The following is a 21,267-nucleotide window of genomic DNA, read 5'->3' as shown; positions in this document are numbered from 1 at the left end:
ATTGATAACAGGCTGTGACAAAAATGTTTTTTTTATTGCATAAATGGATGTCAATGAGGGAAACAGGCAGGATGGGTCATTCCATTCAGTCATGGGTTTTGGAAAGAAACTAGTGCTATATTGACGAGTTCTTGCAAGGGGCACATCAAACAACCTATTGTGTCGAAGAGGATAATGAGCAGTATTATTGTTGATAAAAGGCTGGATAGAATCAGTTACATGAGGAAGGCATCTGTTATTTAAAATACTTTTTTAAAAATGGATATTTTGATGTAGGTGTCTTCGTTTAGCTAATGGTATTAATCTAGACTCATTATAAAGGATAGCATGACTGGTGCTCCGTCTCAGGCCAATAATAATGTGTATTGCCTCAAATTGAACTGATTCTAAGATGTTGCATTCCCTTTCTGTGCAGTTAGACCAAACAACATCAGCTTATTCTAAAATAGGACGAATAAATGTAATATATATATTAATTCAATTGACTTTCTCTCAATTTTGTACTCTGACATTCTAAGAATATTTATTCGTTGATAAGCTTTCTCATACATACAGCTTATGTGGTTGGCCTGCTAAAAATTAGACCCAGGTGCTTATGACAGGTAACAGTTATCAAAATACATGTTTGGATGCAACATTTCAGAATCTATTCGCCTAGAAAAAAGTACCCCCACCCCCAATCAGGCCATATAAAGATGTGTCATCAGCAAATAATTTCACATTAGATAGTAAATCATCACCAATATCATTAATATATAGCAAGAACAGATAAGGACCAAGAACTGAACCTTGTGGGACTCCAGCCTGTAATGTTTTCCAGTTGGACTTGTACCCATCTAGGACCACTCTCTGTCTCCTGTCAGATAAATAAGATGAAAACCACTTTAACATGTTATTACTAATACCATATTTTTTCAATTTGTAAATTAACCCATCATGCCAAACTCTATCAAACGCTTTGCTTCTTTACCTTTATCCAAATGTTTAATAATTTCATCATATATAATTAAAAGTTGATTAACAGTAGAATCTTTTCGTAAGAATCCTGATTGGTTTCTAGAGATAATATTGTATCTTGAAAGACAGTTATACAAATATTTGAAAACACTTTTCTCAAGGATTTTACTCAAGATTGGAGTAACAGAGTTTGGCCTATAGTTGGCGGGGTCACTTTTTCCTCCTTTCCCGTTATACACAGGTGTTACATAGGCATTTTTCCAGGAGGTAGGAAGTACACCTGCAGAGATTTATTAAATATTATAGAGAGAGGTTTAAGTTGGGATTGAGAAACTCCTTTTATGGATTAGGAAGGGATGGAACCAGGGCCTGCAGGTTTGTTAGTATTTAGAAGCTGGTCAATAATGTAAAAATGTAAAATACTGATTTAGCAATTCTCGCCACCATTTTCCAGGAGGAATAGTTTTATCAATAAGAGAAGATTGTAATTTAGATAGATATTTATTTTTAGCCTCTCGGATTAAGGTAATTACCTGGTTTCGGATGGTTTTAAATTTATTCCAGGAGGCTTGGGAATTCTGTTGTTTAGCTTTAGAATGCTGACGATTTCTCTGTCTTATTTTCAGTCTAATTTCATTAGTCATCCATATTTTGTCATTAGGTCTAATAGTTACAGTCTTGTTTGGTACAAATTGGTCAATAGCAGCTCAAATTTTGTTAGATAGAATATAATTCATTTCATCAATATCACTTACTAATTGAAAATTCCAGTCAATAGAACTAAGAAATTCATTTGCTCCGTCAAAATTAGTATTTTGGAAGCATATATGTAGTTTATTTGGTTTATGTTGGTTTCTGTTTTCACTTTAAATCTCCAGATTTTGCGTTCATTATGGAATCAGATTGGCCACAGATTATAATAACACAAAATTTAATCAAACCTCTGCCCAATTTTATTGTTATATTTAAGATATCTCCCTGTTTTTATTTCATCTTTATGAGACAATATTATCACCAGATATATACACGTGTTTCATTTTCATATGTTGATATGATTCTAGTGAACTAGGTACATGAATCAACACAACATACCTTTTGCACGAAGACCGCTTTAGTATGAAACGTGCCGAACTGTCATAACCCCTGCAATCATAAGGAAATACATACATGTTTTTATAATAGTATCCCATGAAAACAAGAACGATAAACTAGAGATATGTTTGGGCCCATATACTGCGTCATTGTATCAGCATCAAAAGAGATATATCATGCGAGTCGGACATCGACAAACTCGTTTCAGGAGTTGATTCATTAACTTTCGTTAACGAGTAAAATTAATTCACTTCATTTTAACGATCAACGTTCTCGCATCAACTAGGGTCCTATGAGGACGTATGTCAAGTGGAACACCAAGAATAGAAAACAAGGCACAGAAAGAATGGGGCGGGAAAGAAAGAGTGAGACGGGAAAGAAAGAGTGAGGCGGGAAAGAAAGATTGAAACGGAAAAGAAAGAATGAGACGAGAAAGGAAGATTGAAACGGGAAAGAAAGAGTGGGGCAGGAAAGAAAGAGTGAGACGGGAAATGAAGAGTGAGACGGGAAAGAAAGAGCGAAACGGGAAAGAAAGAATGAGACTGGAAAGAAAGAATAAGACGAGAAAGAAAGATTGAAACGGGAAAGAAATAATGGGGCGGGAAAGAAAGAGTGAGACGGGAAAGAAAGAGCGAAACGGGAAAGAAAGAGTGAGACTGGAAAGAAAGAATAAGACGAGAAAGAAAGATTGAAACGGGAATGAAAGAGTGAGACGGGAAAGAAAGAGTGAGACGGGAAAGAAAGAATGAGACGGGAAAGAAAGAATAAGACGAGAAAGAAAGATTGAAACGAGAAAGAAAGAATGGGGCGGGAAAGAAAGATTGAGACGGGAAAGAAAGAGTGAGACGGGAAAGAAAAAATCGGATAGGAAAGGAAGAATGGGACGGGAAAGAAAGATTGAAACGGGAAATGCACTAATATGTTTAAAACCAGACTCCAGACTTACTATTGTTGTTGAAATGATTGATAAAAAGTTAAAGTTTTATGACCTGACTTAATTCTCATCTGTTTACCACGTTCCGTTGCTCTGCAACACAAAACAACAAGCAGTGAGCTCGAGGAAAATTGTAAACCACATTGTTTTTATACCGGTCGCTAACTCTAAAATAACAATCAGTCACTAGTTGGCAAAATCATAGTTCAGTTCCGCTCCAGTGGTCATACTAATAGAGCCAAGCACTTAGTTTCCAGATGGGTGACATGACCGTCCGCCACTCCAACATGTAAATGTGCATTCAAAATATTTTTAAGTAAACAACATCTAGGGATTGGCTTATTGTCGGCAGTTCATTCACGTTGGCTATTAACGGAGTTTAAATAAACAGTTACATATACAGTAAAGTTAATGTAGTGCCGCAGTCTGTTACATAAATGATGTCTCAGATCAGGACCAATTAATTAAAAACATCGCTAATTGATCAGTACAGAATTAGGCCATGTTCTTACTGGTGATAAAAATGTATAGCTCTCAGGCTGTCGACAGGCTAATAACACCGGCATACCTTATGGATTGATTTACACTAGCCAATAATACGATAATTGATATATTGTTCTTCATCAGGGTTTGTTTTTAAAAACTTTGACAAGTAAACACAAATTTAATCACTCAATGTTACTGGAACCTTATGGACATTAACTCTCAGACGCAATTACATAACAACAGGAAATATATTATGGTGACTATATCATTTAGCATCGGTTTGACTTGAACGAATAAAACTATCAAGATTTTCACTTGTTCTGATTGGGTAAGAGATTGTCACGTGCAGGTCGATTACTAAGAGATGAATTTCATGTTTCTAATTTTGAACAAACGAAGTATACGGTCTGGTTACCCTTAATGATCCTTTCTAATATTCTTTTTAAAGAATTTTCTTGAAAGTATTTTCCATATTTTATACACGTATGTTAATTATTGTGTCTTTGTCTGAATGTTCAATTTTAAGATAATACCATTTCATAAGATATTCACATCAGACAATTACCAAATTACACGTAAAATAAGTACCAATTAACGCCTTTTATTCTTTTATTTCGGTCAATATAGTGTTACCATTCAGGTATATTGATCTGGTAGAAAGCAAAACAGTTGAGGACGAATACTTTATCGTATTGACCTCATTAAAGGTCCGTGATTAATAAATATAACATTTTCTGGTAAACTGTTTTATATATATCTGGTATTATACCTATTCTTAGTGTTGTTATAGCTCAACAGAGATATCAGGATTTTCAAAATAGGTTCTGCAATCCAAAACCACCTTGTCTGAAAGGACGGCATATATCGTTTTCAAATACGATAAGTGTTTCTATCCTTCTAGGTGAAACTGGCTGGAAAGGACCCCTATCTCTGAACCCCAACGATACCAGATCGGGACATGTCCGTGTGAAAGCGTGGAAAGCGTGGGATTTTCCTAGACCGGACTTTTACCACCCTTGGACTGAGCTGGACGTTTTAAACCGTAAGTGCTGTTTTGAAGGTAAACATGTCTATGGACGCCGATTTAGTTTGTTGCTCATGAATTGTAACCATTTGCCCGGAGGCTGGCAAAAATGTGTTCCTTTTTACAAAAATGATTTATGATTATTTTGTTTCTCATGTTCCGTGGAGACTCGGGACAGACTTGGCCCGGCGCTTTGTGAAACATTCTTTCGAATATTAAAGCTGTGAAAGTACTTAGTGTACAGAACCTGCCATAAAAAATGGTCACTGAAGATACTGGAGTCAGTGTGAACGGCCTTCATGGATGACTACATGAATGATTGGATTAAATTGATTACCAAATAACAGCACAGATTGCTCAGTAAGAATATTTCATCAGGAGGAATGCCGATCTGGTCTTTCTATATTTATCTACTTCTGTTGCAAGTTTACACAAAACACCATCGCTTACCCCTTTAACTCCAAGGAATTTTCAAGAACACTACGGAAAATCTGTCATTTTGCTTCAACATGAAATTTCACCCCTTTCCGTGTCAACGTTTTGGTGAGCAACCCAAATATCATTTGAAACATGGGAATACATGTTTTCCAAACATTTTGAAAAAGAAAATGTTTTACGAGTGATGACGTTACCATAGGACCGGAATTTTAAACATTTAAATATTTTAGAGCGTTAAAGTGAATTATCAAGGGAGACATTGAGAAAAAATTGCATAGAAGGAAGAGAAAATATCAGATCCCAGTTCCAACTGCACTGGATGTTCACTAGTTAAAGTTAAATATTTAAATAAAAACTTTATATATTAATGTGTTGCTATTACTGATCTTTACAAAAATAATGTTTGTTAATTTAATGAAAAAATATATGATGGACAGCTGAAGCTTGCTGGTTTATAGCTACAACACAAAATACCATAGCGCTCGCAGTCCCACTAGCCGATGTTACACTTCAGAAAGCCGTCAGGAAAAAATGTACATATAGAGCAGGTGTGTTTACCTGTATAGTGCGATATCGCAAGTGCTGCATGCTTTTTCTGAAGTCATATCACAGGAAGAATGCAAGTGTATAATTATACTAAAAGGATAAAGAAACGCAGGGTGAACTTTATACCAGAAATTAAGTATGATATCGGGCTTCATTTAAAACGAAATTTTGTATACTTACAGATAAATTAAAGCTTAAAAATTTCCAAAGTCTGCATTTTGCATCTGACAATTGGTTTAGAGGTACTAACGATTAAATTGAATGGACCCATAGGATTTTGAAATTGAAATTGAACTGATTCATCAATATCTTGTGTGTCCGCCGTTTGCTGTGGTCACGGCCCTTATTCTTCTGGTCATAGACATCATGAGAGCGTTAATCCGTCTTAAGGGGATGTTGTCCCACTCTTCAATCAGAGCTCTGGTCAGGGGGTGGCTGGCGCTTTCGAACCTGTCTATCCAACTGGTCCCAAAGATGCTCGATCGGAGACAAATCAGGGCTATATGGCGGCCAATCTAGTGGTTGAATGTTGTTGTTGGCCAGAAAGACTTGGCAAATCCTTGCCACGTCGTGCCTAGCATTATCCTGCTGGAGGGTTATATTATGCTGTTGTAAGAAAGGGATAACATGGGGTCGGAGGATCTCATCTCTATACTTAGCTGCTGTTAAATTGTCATCAATAACAACCAATTGTGATTTTAACCCGTGTGAGATTCCTCCCCACAAACCTATCCCTCTCTACAACGCAAGCGTCCGTAAAACGTTCGCCACGACGTCGGTAGACACGTTGACGGCCGTCAGATCGATAAAGACAGAATCGAAACTCGTCCGTGAAGAAAATTTGTCTCCACTGCCTCAGTGGAAACCGTCGTGGAGCATGTGCAGCGACCCAGGCCATACAACGCTGACGTCGAGCAGGGGTAAGGTGTGGACCTACGTAGGGGCGACGTGCTCTTACACCAACTTCTCGTAATCGATTCCTTACAGTTTTTGAACTTATAGGACGCCTATGATTTCCACGAACATTAAGTGCACTCTCAACGGCAGTAAGGCGCCGATTACGCACATGAGAGACGACGATATAGCGATCCTGACGTCGTGACGTTACGCGCAGACGTCCTGACCTAGGTCGATCGGCCAATCGCCCAGTTTCCCGAAGACGTCTTACAAGACGTTCTATGGTGGAAACATTAACACCAAAGTGCCTAGCAACCTGATTTTGCAGCTGTCCTTGCATCAGCATCTGAATGGCCTGACTCCTCTGAACTTCTGTGAGTCGTGCCATTCTTAAAACGAATCAAATTCTCAATTAATTTTAGGGAAGCAGTTGGTCTGTATGAAGACTAACGAAGAGTGACTTGACCAACGCTGCATGAGACCAGAACAACACGGTGCACGAGATTCTTGTTTTTTCCTTCCTCCATTTACCAGAGCTGCGCACTGTACCGTGACTAAATTTTCGATACATGACAAGGTGTAATATGACCTCATTACTCAATCCACAAAGTTTCACTTTATTTGGAGAACGCGTTTTCAAAATATCGGAATAAATATTACCCTGCGTTTCTTTATCCGTTCAGTATATTTGAGGGCTTGCTGTGTAGTCTGAATAGGACATACATTATATTGTAAATATGTCACCTCACGTAAACATCTAAAGGATTTTCCGACTTTGATTCGGTAACGATCGTAAACGGAGGCACGTTAAAAAAGGGGAATCTCAACCGCTTCTTTATCAATACAAACGCATCATGTACATGCATAAAAGTTTGGATAATAGGTTTCCATGTATTGACATTCAAGTGAAATATCTCGTTCTTTATGAACATATATGTGGTATACAAACGGGACCCGCGAATAGGCATCTACGTACACCGTGGACATGACGTTATCAATCAAAGATGTTCGGGAAAAATTGCCTTGTATTTTCAACTCGCAAAAAGCGCTAGAAAATTTACCAAATCAAATTTTACTAAGAACAAAAATGTTCAGCATTTTCTCCAAATTTCTGAGATATAATCAGTAGATCAATACCTCCACCAATAAGGGAGATATGATAGTTTTTTTCCAACACTGACGTCACAAGGCGTAGAAATATGTAGTTACAGGGTGAAATGAAAACTCTGTGTTGATTCTCTGTCACCATGGCAGCATATTTTTTCTTTCAGATAACTTAAGTTTCCACGAGATTCCACATAACCTTGGCAGATACCCTGATTACGTCATCGTACAAATCAATGGCACCAGGTCAGGGATGACGGCAGAAGCCATAGGTAAGAAAACAATCATTTTAAATCTAAACATAACTGCTATATAATGTGGTTTTCGATTGGATGATTTTCATGGCCTTATCCCTAATATGATAATGAATTCTTACACTAGCCATAATATGGCGGTCACCTTTCCGGTTGAGTCAGATGTTCGACAATGATATTGGAGAAACTTATTTAAAGGACATAGTTGAACGTGAAATGGACAATACGATAAGGATAGTCCATGGGACATATTCCGATTCCCCGCTTTAAGTTTGTCGGTACAGCGTAATTTCAGAAGGTCGATAAAGACGATAATCATTACAGTAGTCTAGGTGATATAAGGAAGGGGCGGGTCAACTTACCGATATCACAGCTTAACCATATCACATGGTATTGTCTCCTACCTTCACTGGACAATTATACACATAATGATACATAAATCCTGATCTCTATTTAAAAGAAGCTGACAACTTCTGATAAATATCAGCCCCTTCACGATCTCCTGTCGATGTCTTTACGATATCAGTTGATTTATCGATGTACTTTAATGAACGAATTACTTTACCATTCTGAAATAGACATGATGAATTTAGGTCATGTATACTAAAATCAATATAAACAACGATTCAGACCAATACACAGCACATCCTAAGTCTTTTCAGATGCTTCGACCTACATTCTGACCTGAATTAATCAACGTCTTAACAAGAAAGGCAGAGCTTCTACATACGTACTTATATCCTTCATTAATGGTTGATTGGCTAAGAACATGTAGCGGACAGTTCTTAGTTACACCACTTTTAGGTTCAAATCATTTTAGAATGGGGATGATATTTCTGTTTTTATGCATATACTGGAGATAAGATCACGGATTTTGTCGTTTTTATAACGAGACGAAGCAAGAATTTATTATCTAATCTCCATTATATATATCAAAACAAGCATACTATCCCCTAAATGATATTCGACACACTTGATTCCCGGGACAGCTATAATATGGTGTTACCAATTCAGCTCTTAGCAAAATGAGCTTCAAATATGAAATCGGCGGTCTTTTGTTCTGAAGAGAATAATACCGTTGTGGTATACGTACTGAAGATAAAGTTAATCGTTTATATCGTTGTCATGTTTTAGTATAAACAAAATAAAGCAGTACCATGGCTACATGGTGCTAGGTGGTGTGATGTTTGACTGAAGTTTTCTCTCTGTAATTACAGGTTCTATCAGTGTACTAAAACAGTACCATGGCTACATGGTGCTAGGTGGTGTGATGTTTGACTGAAGTTTTCTCTCTGTAATTACAGGTTCTATCAGTGTACTAAAACAGTACCATGGCTACATGGTGCTAGGTGGTGTGATGTTTGACTGAAGTTTTCTCTCTGTAATTACAGGTTCTATCAGTGTACTAAAACAGTACCATGGCTACATGGTGCTAGGTGGTGTGATGTTTGACTGAAGTTTTCTCTCTGTAATTACAGGTTCTATCAGTGTACTAAACAGTACCATGGCTACATGGTGCTAGGTGGTGTGATGTTTGACTGAAGTTTTCTCTCTGTAATTACAGGTTCTATCAGTGTACTAAAACAGTACCATGGCTACATGGTGCTAGGTGGTGTGATGTTTGACTGAAGTTTTCTCTCTCTAATTACAGGTTCTATCAGTGTACTAAAACAGTACCATGGCTACATGGTGCTAGGTGGTGTGATGTTTGACTGAAGTTTTCTCTCTCTAATTACAGGTTCTATCAGTGTACTAAAACAGTACCATGGCTACATGGTGCTAGGTGGTGTGATGTTTGACTGAAGTTTTCTCTCTGCGATTACAGGTTCTATCAGTGTACTAAAACAGTACCATGGCTACATGGTGCTAGGTGGTGTGATGTTTGACTGAAGTTTTCTCTCTGTAATTACAGGTTCTATCAGTGTACTAAAACAGTACCATGGCTACATGGTGCTAGGTGGTGTGATGTTTGACTGAAGTTTTCTCTCTCTAATTACAGGTTCTATCAGTGTACTAAAACAGTACCATGGCTACATGGTGCTAGGTGGTGTGATGTTTGACTGAAGTTTTCTCTCTGTAATTACAGGTTCTTCAGTGTACTAAAACAGTACCATGGCTACATGGTGCTAGGTGGTGTGATGTTTGACTGAAGTTTTCTCTCTCTAATTACAGGTTCTATCAGTGTGCTAAAACAGTACCATGGCTACATGGTGCTAGGTGGTGTGATGTTTGACTGAAGTTTTCTCTCTCTAATTACAGGTTCTATCAGTGTGCTAAAACAGTACCATGGCTACATGGTGCTAGGTGGTGTGATGTTTGACTGAAGTTTTCTCTCTCTAATTACAGGTTCTATCAGTGTGCTAAAACAGTACCATGGCTACATGGTGCTAGGTGGTGTGATGTTTGACTGAAGTTTTCTCTCTGTAATTACAGGTTCTATCAGTGTGCTAAAACAGTACCATGGCTACATGGTGCTAGGTGGTGTGATGTTTGACTGAAGTTTTCTCTCTGTAATTACAGGTTCTTCAGTGTACTAAAACAGTACCATGGCTACATGGTGCTAGGTGGTGTGATGTTTGACTGAAGTTTTCTCTCTGTAATTACAGGTTCTATCAGTGTGCTAAAACAGTACCATGGCTACATGGTGCTAGGTGGTGTGATGTTTGACTGAAGTTTTCTCTCTGTAATTACAGGTTCTATCAGTGTACTAAAACAGTACCATGGCTACATGGTGCTAGGTGGTGTGATGTTTGACTGAAGTTTTCTCTCTCTAATTACAGGTTCTTCAGTGTACTAAAACAGTACCATGGCTACATGGTGCTAGGTGGTGTGATGTTTGACTGAAGTTTTCTCTCTGTAATTACAGGTTCTATCAGTGTACTAAACAGTACCATGGCTACATGGTGCTAAGTGATGTGATGTTTGACTGAAGTTTTCTCTCTCTAATTACAGGTTCTATCAGTGTACTAAAACAGTACCATGGCTACATGGTGCTAGGTGGTGTGATGTTTGACTGAAGTTTTCTCTCTGTAATTACAGGTTCTATCAGTGTACTAAAACAGTACCATGGCTACATGGTGCTAGGTGGTGTGATGTTTGGTTACTCGGATACAGCAATACGAGTTTGGGCTCCTGTGTACTTACCAATATCTACATCACATACAGGTATATATGACTGACTTAATTCCGACATACAGGTACGTACACCTGAGCATGATGTTGAAAGCCATAGCTGTAGCCATTATACTGGTTTTTATCGACCTTGTGTCTATCAACTTATCGGTTTATATAACAAAAGCATCATCAGTTTACCAGTATTTACAGTTAACTTATACATGTCAGTGATCAGTAATGTTACTTTGTACTACAAACACAAAGTATTATATAAATCTGGAGGCAACAACCAATCAGGCTGATTGGTTTCTCAAAAGACTTCATGAATTTGGTCATTTTTTTCTTTTTCTAATGTGTTCTTAACATTTAAGTGATAGTTCTATACTCGATTTTTTTTAATAATATCTTTTTCAATTTTATTTATTTATTCAGAATAACGAAGATATTTTAGATAGAAATGGAACTCATCTCCAACATCGTACTCCTCCATTTTCTATTCCCTGATCAATCTGTTGTTTCACAATACTCTTCAGCATCATCTCCAACATCGTTCTCCTCCATTTTCTATTCCCTGATCAATCTATTGTTTCACAATACTCTTCAGCATCATCTCCAACATCGTACTCCTCCATTTTCTATTCCCTGATCAATCTGTTGTTTCACAATACTCTTCAGTATCCTGACGACTTTATTTTTTTCATTTTCATCACTACGTTTTCCCTTTACAATTTTTTCTGTATAGTAAATATGATTTTCGTTAGATTAATTATAATTCTATTTCTCACTCCTTTTTCTTTCTTATCCAATCAAAAGACGTTTTACACTCTCGAAATGACATTGTTCCTGTACATTATCACGCTGTCTGTTTTGACATAACCTAATGCCTGTCAGTTTAGCGCTCTACCATGCTCGAACTGGTGCCTTTAATAATTGTGTACTGACTTCAAACATTACGATCTCTTTTTTATCGTCCTAAACATTGTTTGTTGGGCTACTATTGCTGCTTTACGGAGCCCGTTAACTGACATGCTCCATACTTATTTTATTTCGTTTTTTCGAAATAATAATTCGTTTTTTCGAAATATTGTTTCGAAAAAACGAAATAATATTTCGAAAAAACGAATTATTATTTCGAAAAAACGAAATATTATTTCGAAAAAACGAATTATTTTTTTCGAAAAAACGAAATAATATTTCGAAAAAACGAATTAATATTTCGAAAAAACGAAATAATATTTCGTTTAAACGAATTATTATTTCGAAAAAACGAAATAATATTTCTAATAAACGAATTAATATTTCGTTTAAACGAAATAATATTTTGAAAAAACGAAATAAAATCAGTATGGAGCATGTTTGTTAACGGGCTCCGTACTGCTTGTATAAGTATCCGGATGGCAGATTATCTGCAAAATGGACAAACAATCAATGACATATAGGCAGAGAAAATGTTAATCTCAAACGCCACGGAAAACTCAGTAAAGGTGCGTGTTCCACCAGGACAATGACCCTGTTCACAAGGCTGCCGTTGCCATGGTTGCCATTAACTAGTACTCACCTGATCTCCATCCATTAATCTTTCCTCTATTTCCAAAATTGAGAAAAAAAAAGTCCAGTACCGACTTTCGGTCGAATAATGACGTCATACATGCAGCGGAGGACTTTCTGTACAATCAGGAATAGGACTTCTTTAAAAGTGGAATTGAGGCTCTATAACATTGCTGGCTAAAGAGTATAGATATTGAAGGGAATTATGATGAAAAATAATACATGACAGCCAAAAGTCAAACCCTTAAATATGAGGATTTCAACTAACATGTATTAATCAGCCTTCGTACGTGATTATATAATTATCTAATTATTAACATCATGGAAATAACAAGCTCTTACAGTGTCTGTATACTTTGTTATGGGCATTTTGCTACGTTTACGTCTCTTTTTTAATTTCAAATGTGAATAAATATGTCCTCTCGAAGATATTCTGATCTTCTCTTCGTACTCCTGCCTGCAAACATCAATAATTCTATATTGAAATATATAATATCAACGTATCATCACTGTTTTCCCATTACCATATATACCCTAAAGCTAGTCTGTATAATTTGGTTTTTAACATACAACACTCATTTATCTTTCTCCTACTCTATCTTATCTTCACTCCATGATTTCAAACTTTTAAAATCAGTCTTTTTTTCAATCTAGTTCAGTATTTTGATATTTCTTGGCAATGCCAGTGGACATCAAGTCGATATCAATATTGATAATCATGTTATCTCACGTACTTTTACAAACTCCTAGTAATCTTTTACAAAACATTTTCTTTGTCAACGTGTGTGATGGAAATTCCATATTTCAGATCCAGAACTGAAAATGCTATTGACGTACTATCACAAACTGATAACTGGATTTCTATATTAAAATAATACTTACGATATATATTCATAACAAGGTATAAGGTTTTTCGTTCTCGACTTTTTTGCTGATTTTTTTCCTAAAAATTACATTATAACTAAGTAACATACCGACATAATTAAATTCATTTACAATTTCTAATTGTCAGCTATTATATTATTTTCCAGGTTATTAATGCACCTCAAAATTGCATTCGACATTCGTTCCACTTAACGAGACGCAATTAACTGATGTAACTCAGTGTGTATTGAAGTGCGTCTATAAAACTTTAAGGAAATAACATCCGTGATAGAGAAACCAACAAGATAGACTGTATAAATATTGGTATATTATTGTTTACGTTTGTAGTTAATTTGATCAGCACTTCTGACGGTTGGGCGGTCAGTACGGCCGACTGGATATATGATGGTCAGGGACAGATGAGGATATTTGCCTGGGTATTCGACGAATCACCTCTTTATGCGACCTCGTTTTCAGCACAGCATTTTGATTTCAATCAAAGTATTTATATAGGGGATGTACTCGACATAGACACGACGCTGGACCAAGTCGAAGTAAGTAAACGAACCTTAGAGTAAAAACTTACACGATATAAATCTTATGTACATACCACAGCTAAAACATGAACAAAAGAAAGATTTTCAAGGAATTCCGTGAAAAGGGTATATGTAGAATAAGACCGCGCGTTCTGGGAAAGTAAGCGTCTTCTGCTTCATCGACGAAAACCGCCATGTTAACCTTGGTCAATCCAATTAAGTGATGTTACGTTCTCAATTGAAAACAAGGTATACAACAACGATCCAGAAGGCTAACTAACGAGCATCAAACATCATGTAAAACCATAGGTAGGGGATGCAAGGATGTTGCAGATTGTACAAACATGTACAACATACACACCGTATATAGTGTGCACACTATACAAAAATGTACACAAGATACACAATGTACACACCATATACTGTACAATGTACGAACAATATGCAATGTACACTCCACTTATAACTTCATATTCTCTCTTGTTCTGATTGGATGAACGCCATTCTTTTGAATTAAGAACAGGTAAACCTTATGGACAACTTAGAACTGAAGGACCATATGATCCTCGGAATTATTTATACTGTACCTTTTGTCGCAAGGGATACTATATGGTTTATTTCACCTGACAACATTTTGTTCATTAAAAGATTATTCCGTTCTTTTTTAAACACATTTGTAGATTTTTATGTATTTGTTATGATACATCCATATAAGGCAATAACCAAATTACAGTAAATATTCACAAATGGTATTCATCCTCGTTTGGTTTTTTGTTTCTTAAAAGTTGGTATAATACCGTATTAACCTCATTAAAGGTCTATAATTGATAAACATTTGCTGTTACACAGGCCCAGGTGTTGGAAGGACCGAATATAGGCTATAGGTTTCCAGCAGTTGGTTCAGTCTCCAATGATGGTTTCTTCGGACCTTACGGAGGACTTATTTACGCTAAATCATCGACAAATGTGTCGCTATGGGCACCTGTTGTTGGAACGGAAGGATACATCTTCCATCTTAGTGAACTTGGTCATTGGGGCTCTACGGAAACCTACCAGACAACAAATAATGTGGATATCCGGATAATAATTTGGCAGGAATACCTTATAGGTAAGTTTATAGCTTTCTAAATCAAACCCATTAAATACATTATGTCCACATATATGATAACATCTAGCGAAGTCATCGTCATTATTTCACGGGGACAAATTCTTTATGACGTCACCTAAGAGATATGTATTATTACACCGGGAAAACGTTAGCAGCTTAAAGCGTCAGAATTTATCGGTAATGTGACCAGCAATGTGCTATGTATGTTAACCATAAGTTCAATAAGTTTCCAGTTTTATCATATCCAAATGCAATACGGCTTATAGGTACAAGTACATTGTATACGTAATCAAATTATCACAATTCATATATGTAATGTACAAGATGGCGGAGGACAATTCCTCTCAAATACACACACAAAGATATGGGCAAGAATTAGCTAATGTAACCATGAGTGTGACATTACAAGAAAAAAATTAATATATTTATAAGCCTACACATTTGTTTGAAGTATAACTGTAAATGGTGTCTTTCTATGTGTAACCAAAAAAATCATTTTGAAACTTACCTCAGTTAAGAACAAAGAGAATTAATGAATTTAGAGCATGTAACGTTGACACTATTCGCAAACTGATATTGATGGTTCTTTGACCTGTTTAAAGTTTAGTATTAGGTTTGTTTATCTCAAAACATTGTCCATCATCTCGACTTTAAAAATTGCATTTTTCAAATTTATCATGTATTTCAGAAATTCTATGAAAACAGGTTTCCTCTTATTGTTCTGTCAATGTTACATGCAAATATCAAGAGATAAATGTAACCAGAATTATGTTCTTGTTAAACACGAAATGTCATTTTTTCATTGTGTTACTATCGTATAAAGAAAATGCTATCAATATTTTTGCAACCTTCTCATTTCAGTAATAAAGTAGTTACATATATGTTGCATGTAACATGGACACAAAAAATATGAATCATAAAGCATGCCAGAAATGCTATTAAAACATACAAAAAGCCCCCCAATACACTATCTGTATGTAAATTATAATTATACTCCCACATATCTCAAATATAATATCGTTTAAGTAGTCGCATGTAACATTGACACCAAAAGCGTGCAACTATTTATTTTCGGGTCAAGGATACGTAGGGAAATCGTTCCCACCAAAAAATCGCTATGGAGACGTCAAACCTGTTTCAAATACCAGATCTACTGGGTTTTTGTTTTTTTTTAATACCAAGAAAAATATCACACAACATTATCAAAGATCATATTTTACTCCGAATGTGTGCGTAACACTTCGTTACGTGATCAAAATTACCAGATTCTGTGGTCTCCTCGAGTTCCTCTACACCAATAGACGCTATTTAGGAAAACTGCATAGTCACGTGTTACTGGGAGCGGGCCGAAATATTGCAAAAAAAAAAAACATTATCGTTACGCGATCTGTTACAGAAATACAACTGTTCCAAACAGAGGGGGTATTTTGGACACGTTAATTAATTATATTTTAATACATGATATATTTTCCGGACTCTAGTTGATAGATGAAAATTACGACAATCATATCGTACCTTGTGTTGACTCTAAATTTGTGCCGTGATAGATGAAAATTAACGTTTGTTGACAATCATTGGTCTATGTTCAATCCTATTTTTTGCAGCATTAATCAAATCCTGTACAAAACAAGCGTTTTCATCCTTGTTTTACAGTTCTTCAGGCATTTAATAAATACGACACTTTCACTACTGTAAATTTGCAAATTTATCCAATGGCGGCGTACAACTTGTGTTGTTTCCTTGTTATTTAATCAATTAGATCAATTTGTTTTTTCACATGTCGATAAAAATAAACCAACTTTAATATATAAACAATGTTTATTCTCCATACTTGCATGATTTTGTTTGTTTTTTATTGGATAACTACTTTGACACTAAAATTTCATTACGTTATATCAATATATATGACGCGAAAAGCTATGACGTACATATATGTCTATGTAATCAATCCTATTTTTTGCAGCATTAGATCAAATCCTGTACAAAACAAGAAGTGTTTCAAAGCGAAGTCAATCATATACTGTCTCATACCCTGACCCTCGATCATTTTGCAGTTGGTCCTTGGACAAGATAATTTACCGTAATGGCACTGGAAAGAATGCGACGGGTCTACCATATGTTGTTCGGTGAGGTGGCCACCAGATACTACAAGGAGACCCAAAATGTCCCTGGCTGTTCACGGAGCGATACACCCAGCAAATAAACACTTTACGATAAAGACTATAAGCTCTATCATAACACACTAACCTTTAATAACACGGGACTTATTAATTCTGTTACAGGTACTTTTGTCTTCATATTATAATCAGTTTAGAAATATGTTAGGGTGTAGTGCTAATAATTTTAGTTATTTTATTTATTTATATATGTTTAGTGCTAAACGAAGTCAAACTTAATTATTCATTTTGTTTTCAAATAAAATGTATATATTTAGTTTAATATTTCAATTATATGAAGAGAGGTAGCGAGAAACACGTGTAAATCTCAGCTAAAAACTAAGGTTAGAAAAGGGCAGTCTAAAACAACACCATCCTATTGTTAAAACTAGAAATTGTCATAGACAATTTTGACGAGCATTTCACCTGTTTTGGCCTGTACTTAAAGACAATGCCTGCAATACATTGGCAGACTGTATGAAATCAAAGTACAAAGGGAATCATCAATAGTAAGAGATCAAAGCACTGAGTGTACTGTTTTCCAAAATACTGCCGTATGTCGTTAATTTTGAACTGTACGGGGGAAAAAACAGAAGTTGATTTTTTGGAAAACATTACTTATTGTTATCAATAGTAAATGTCCACAGGACCACAGGAGGTTTTTAAGGAAATTTCACAATTGTTTACATATAAAAATATTAAATTGAATTCTTAGGAATTTTTTACATGATTGATGCCTGTGACCTTGAAAGTGGTAAAAAAATTATATTATCAAAATCGATTGACCAATATGTTAGCATGTTATAAGTGTGAAACGTCAGGTCGTCAGGCTTCACATAATGTCATTTAATGACTTTCACATAGCTGACCCCTGTGATCTTGGAAATACGTCAAATTCATCCATATTAAGAACAGTTATAGACAATTATATTAGCTTTATATGTATTAAATATCAAGTCTCTAGGTCCTTCCAAACTAGAGAAGAAGTTTCATATACATTGGTACCCTACATTGAAGTTTTGAACTTTGACCCCTAAGGAAAACCGGAAGTTTTTCTTTTGTGGAAATTTTGCTTAAGCTTAAACCAATCACAAAGAAGTCTCCATGGAAGGTTCTTGACCAAATTACATACTTGTTTTTCTCTTAAAAAGTAAGGAAACATCTTTTAATGATATCTATATAATTGACCCCTGTGATCTTAAAAGTGGGTCAAGGGTATCCATATCAACAACATTTATGGGCAATTATATTAACTTTCGATATCAAGTCTCTAGGTCCTTCCAAACTTGAGAAGAAGCTTCGTATACATTGGTACCCTACATTGAAGTTTCGAACTTTGACCCCTAAGGAAACGCGGAAGTTGGTTTTTTATGAAAGTTTTGCTTATTCCAATCAAAAGCAAGTCTCTGCAAATGGTTGTTGACCAAATCATGTAACTGTTTCCCTCCTAAAAAAGTAAAAAAAAAACAAACATCATCGAATGATATTAATATAATTGACCCTCGTGACCTAGGATGTGCGTCAAGGCCATCCATATTAACAAACTTTATATGAGAAGTGCCATTTATTTCAATTCTACATAACATATCCAATTATTTCAAAAAGTCACGTCATTAATGGGATATTGACAATAGGGTTGTTAAAATCAAATATGGCATCATGGCGGCCATTTTGTTTTTTCGACAAAGTTGAAAATAACGTCAGAATTTAGAGAGCTATGGGAACTATGGGAATTTTAAAAAATGACGTAAAATATCAAAGGAAGACGTCACAGAAGAAACGTAGACACTAAAATGATCGGATTGATATTCTGCATTGAACTTTTTTTCCCCCTACTTTTAGGTGAACTTGACCCCTTGGCGAGCTTTTTTTATTGGAAAGAATTTCTATTAACACAAAAACAATAGGTCTTTTGTCTATTCACCTTTTGGGGAAAAGACCTTTAAATGTTGACTCTAGGAGAATACCTCATTTAGATAATATAGCATGAATACAGTTCACCCGGCATGTAAGATAACTCTACTATAACAGAGTAAATTGTATCAAGAATGGATTCATTCGTCTAATTTTCATACTGTATCTTTGAAATCGACTTCAATGCCATTAAAACAGATACTTATTAGAATATACATTATTTAAAACCACATAAAGCTTGGACTTTGCCAATCTCTGAGCCATTCAATGATAGCAAACAAAACTAGGTACATTTACCACTGTATCAATACATAAAGACATATCTAAATATCGATCTGTTATCGCCATCAATATCACTGAAAACGATTGAATGTCTAAGGACAGTCAGTTAGACAATGAGGACTTGGTCGGAGTAACGGCAATTGTCTGACCATAAGACGGTGTGTATGCCAGGGTCTAAGAATGCTTTACGCTCGTGTTTTTAAGTTCATTTTTCTCATGAAATACAAATAGTATTTTTGTGCTAATCATTTTACCAGAGCATGCTTTTGTATAGATATAAGGATCTCGTGATTATCATTTTACCGGAGCATGCTTTTGTATAGATATAAGGATCTCGTGATTATCATTTTACCGGAGCATGCTTTTGTATAGATATAAGGATCTCGTGATTATCATTTTACCGGAGCATGCTTTTGTATAGATATAAGGATCTCGTGATTATCATTTTACCGGAGCATGCTTTTGTATAGATTATCATTTATCATTTTACCGGAGCATGCTTTTGTATAGATATAAGGATCGTGATTATCATGCTTTTTGTATAGATATAAGGATCTCGTGATTATCATTTTACCGGAGCATGCTTTTGTATAGATATAAGGATCTCGTGATTATCATTTTACCGGAGCATGCTTTTGTATAGATATAAGGATCTCGTGATTATCATTTTGTCTGATAATCAAACTTTTGTTGGAGGATAAGGTAAAGTTATTTTTGTGGATTTTATTTTACATTATATAATATTAAGATAACTATACTTGATACAGATGTAAGTATATCCACGTATGGATTCTCTAAACGATAAGGAGCAGCCAGGTTAACAGATTACTGTGGTTCCAGAACATTGAAGCATTGATTTTTATCAGAACATAGACCATACAGTTGTGTCCCTTATGTTTCATTTGAAAGACAAAAAATGTCTGAAAAAATATAAGGTAATAGATAAATGTAAACAGTTCGGTATCTATTTATTTAGTTAATTATGACCACCCGATCACCCCCACCCACCTACCCCTCCTCCTCTCCCAACCAACCCTTAACAAACCCCCAACCCAAGGTCATTTTGAGGCGGATTTTTCTTGTAATGTTGAAGCTAGTGGGTGGGAACCACACAGAACAACATACGGGAGACTTGTCACAAAGAAACTGAAGTGACGTATCCTTCCTTAGGACACGACCATGGCAGCACAGACCAGTCCGTTTCTCAGCTTCCTGAGAAACACAAGCCACCATGGGTAGGAGGAGTCGAACCGCGGTCCTCAGATCTTCACCTGAGGTTATTATGTAGGTCAAAGCTCCGCCGCAAAACTTAATACGGCAAACATTGCTGACACAGTACATTGTAAAGTGTAAGATAAGTCCATGATATATAATACCAGATGCTGAGAAATCGGTAATGACTGGGTATTACATCGTACAAATGTCCGACTTTTATGTATCGATCTAATGATCAAAGGAACGCCAGCATTTAATTATCGTCAAATAATTGATTATTGATTATCATAGAAACATTAAACAGGGTGTAGCACAATTAATTTGGAATTAAGTTAAGCTGCACAACCTACATGGATGTCTTTTCAGACATAGATTCTATATTGAATTTCTTTTGAGGATAAATAACAAAAATTCCGGTATCGGTCATTGTCCATATTTCCGTCGATCGGGATGCCTTCTTTATCCTTGGACAAGGTTACGGTTATTGTTAGGGTGACGAGGACGTGCTCTTCTTTCTCCTTTTATTAAAATATTTTTTCAACATTTTTAATCAATTACGATTCTCTTATCAATGACTAGTCAGGATTCCATTTTCATCATTAAAATTTTCGGAGGATTTCTATATCGATATGTAAGTTGGTTTGCGGACTTGTTTTGTTTTTAACATGTTAGTAAGTGGTAAGTAAAACATAGATGAAACAACTCATGGGCTACCACAATAAACCAGAATAAGATGGCATAGTTATGTGTATGACGTCATCGCGACTGGAGTACCATCATCGTGACAAAAGACAATGA

The 21,267-nt window shown here is 35.8% G+C and overlaps 1 protein-coding gene across 1 annotated transcript in view; it reads left to right on the top strand.

Moving 5' to 3' along the window:
* The window catches only part of LOC132558705 (uncharacterized), a 39,474-nt gene that overhangs the window by 8,035 nt on the left and 10,172 nt on the right, over positions 1-21,267 (top strand). Inside the window, exons 3-7 of the mRNA XM_060223300.1 lie at positions 4,371-4,511; positions 7,646-7,750; positions 10,772-10,897; positions 13,607-13,812; positions 14,644-14,902. Of these exons, the coding sequence (XP_060079283.1) occupies positions 4,371-4,511; positions 7,646-7,750; positions 10,772-10,897; positions 13,607-13,812; positions 14,644-14,902 (837 nt within the window). The remainder of the gene's footprint in view (positions 1-4,370; positions 4,512-7,645; positions 7,751-10,771; positions 10,898-13,606; positions 13,813-14,643; positions 14,903-21,267) is intronic.

This window comes from Ylistrum balloti, unplaced genomic scaffold (genome assembly GCF_031769215.1).
Source record: "Ylistrum balloti isolate Yb309-2 unplaced genomic scaffold, AGI_CSIRO_Ybal_v1 Utg370814, whole genome shotgun sequence".
In the NCBI taxonomy this organism is placed as follows: domain Eukaryota; kingdom Metazoa; phylum Mollusca; class Bivalvia; order Pectinida; family Pectinidae; genus Ylistrum; species Ylistrum balloti.
This window is presented reverse-complemented; position numbering and strand designations above follow the sequence as displayed.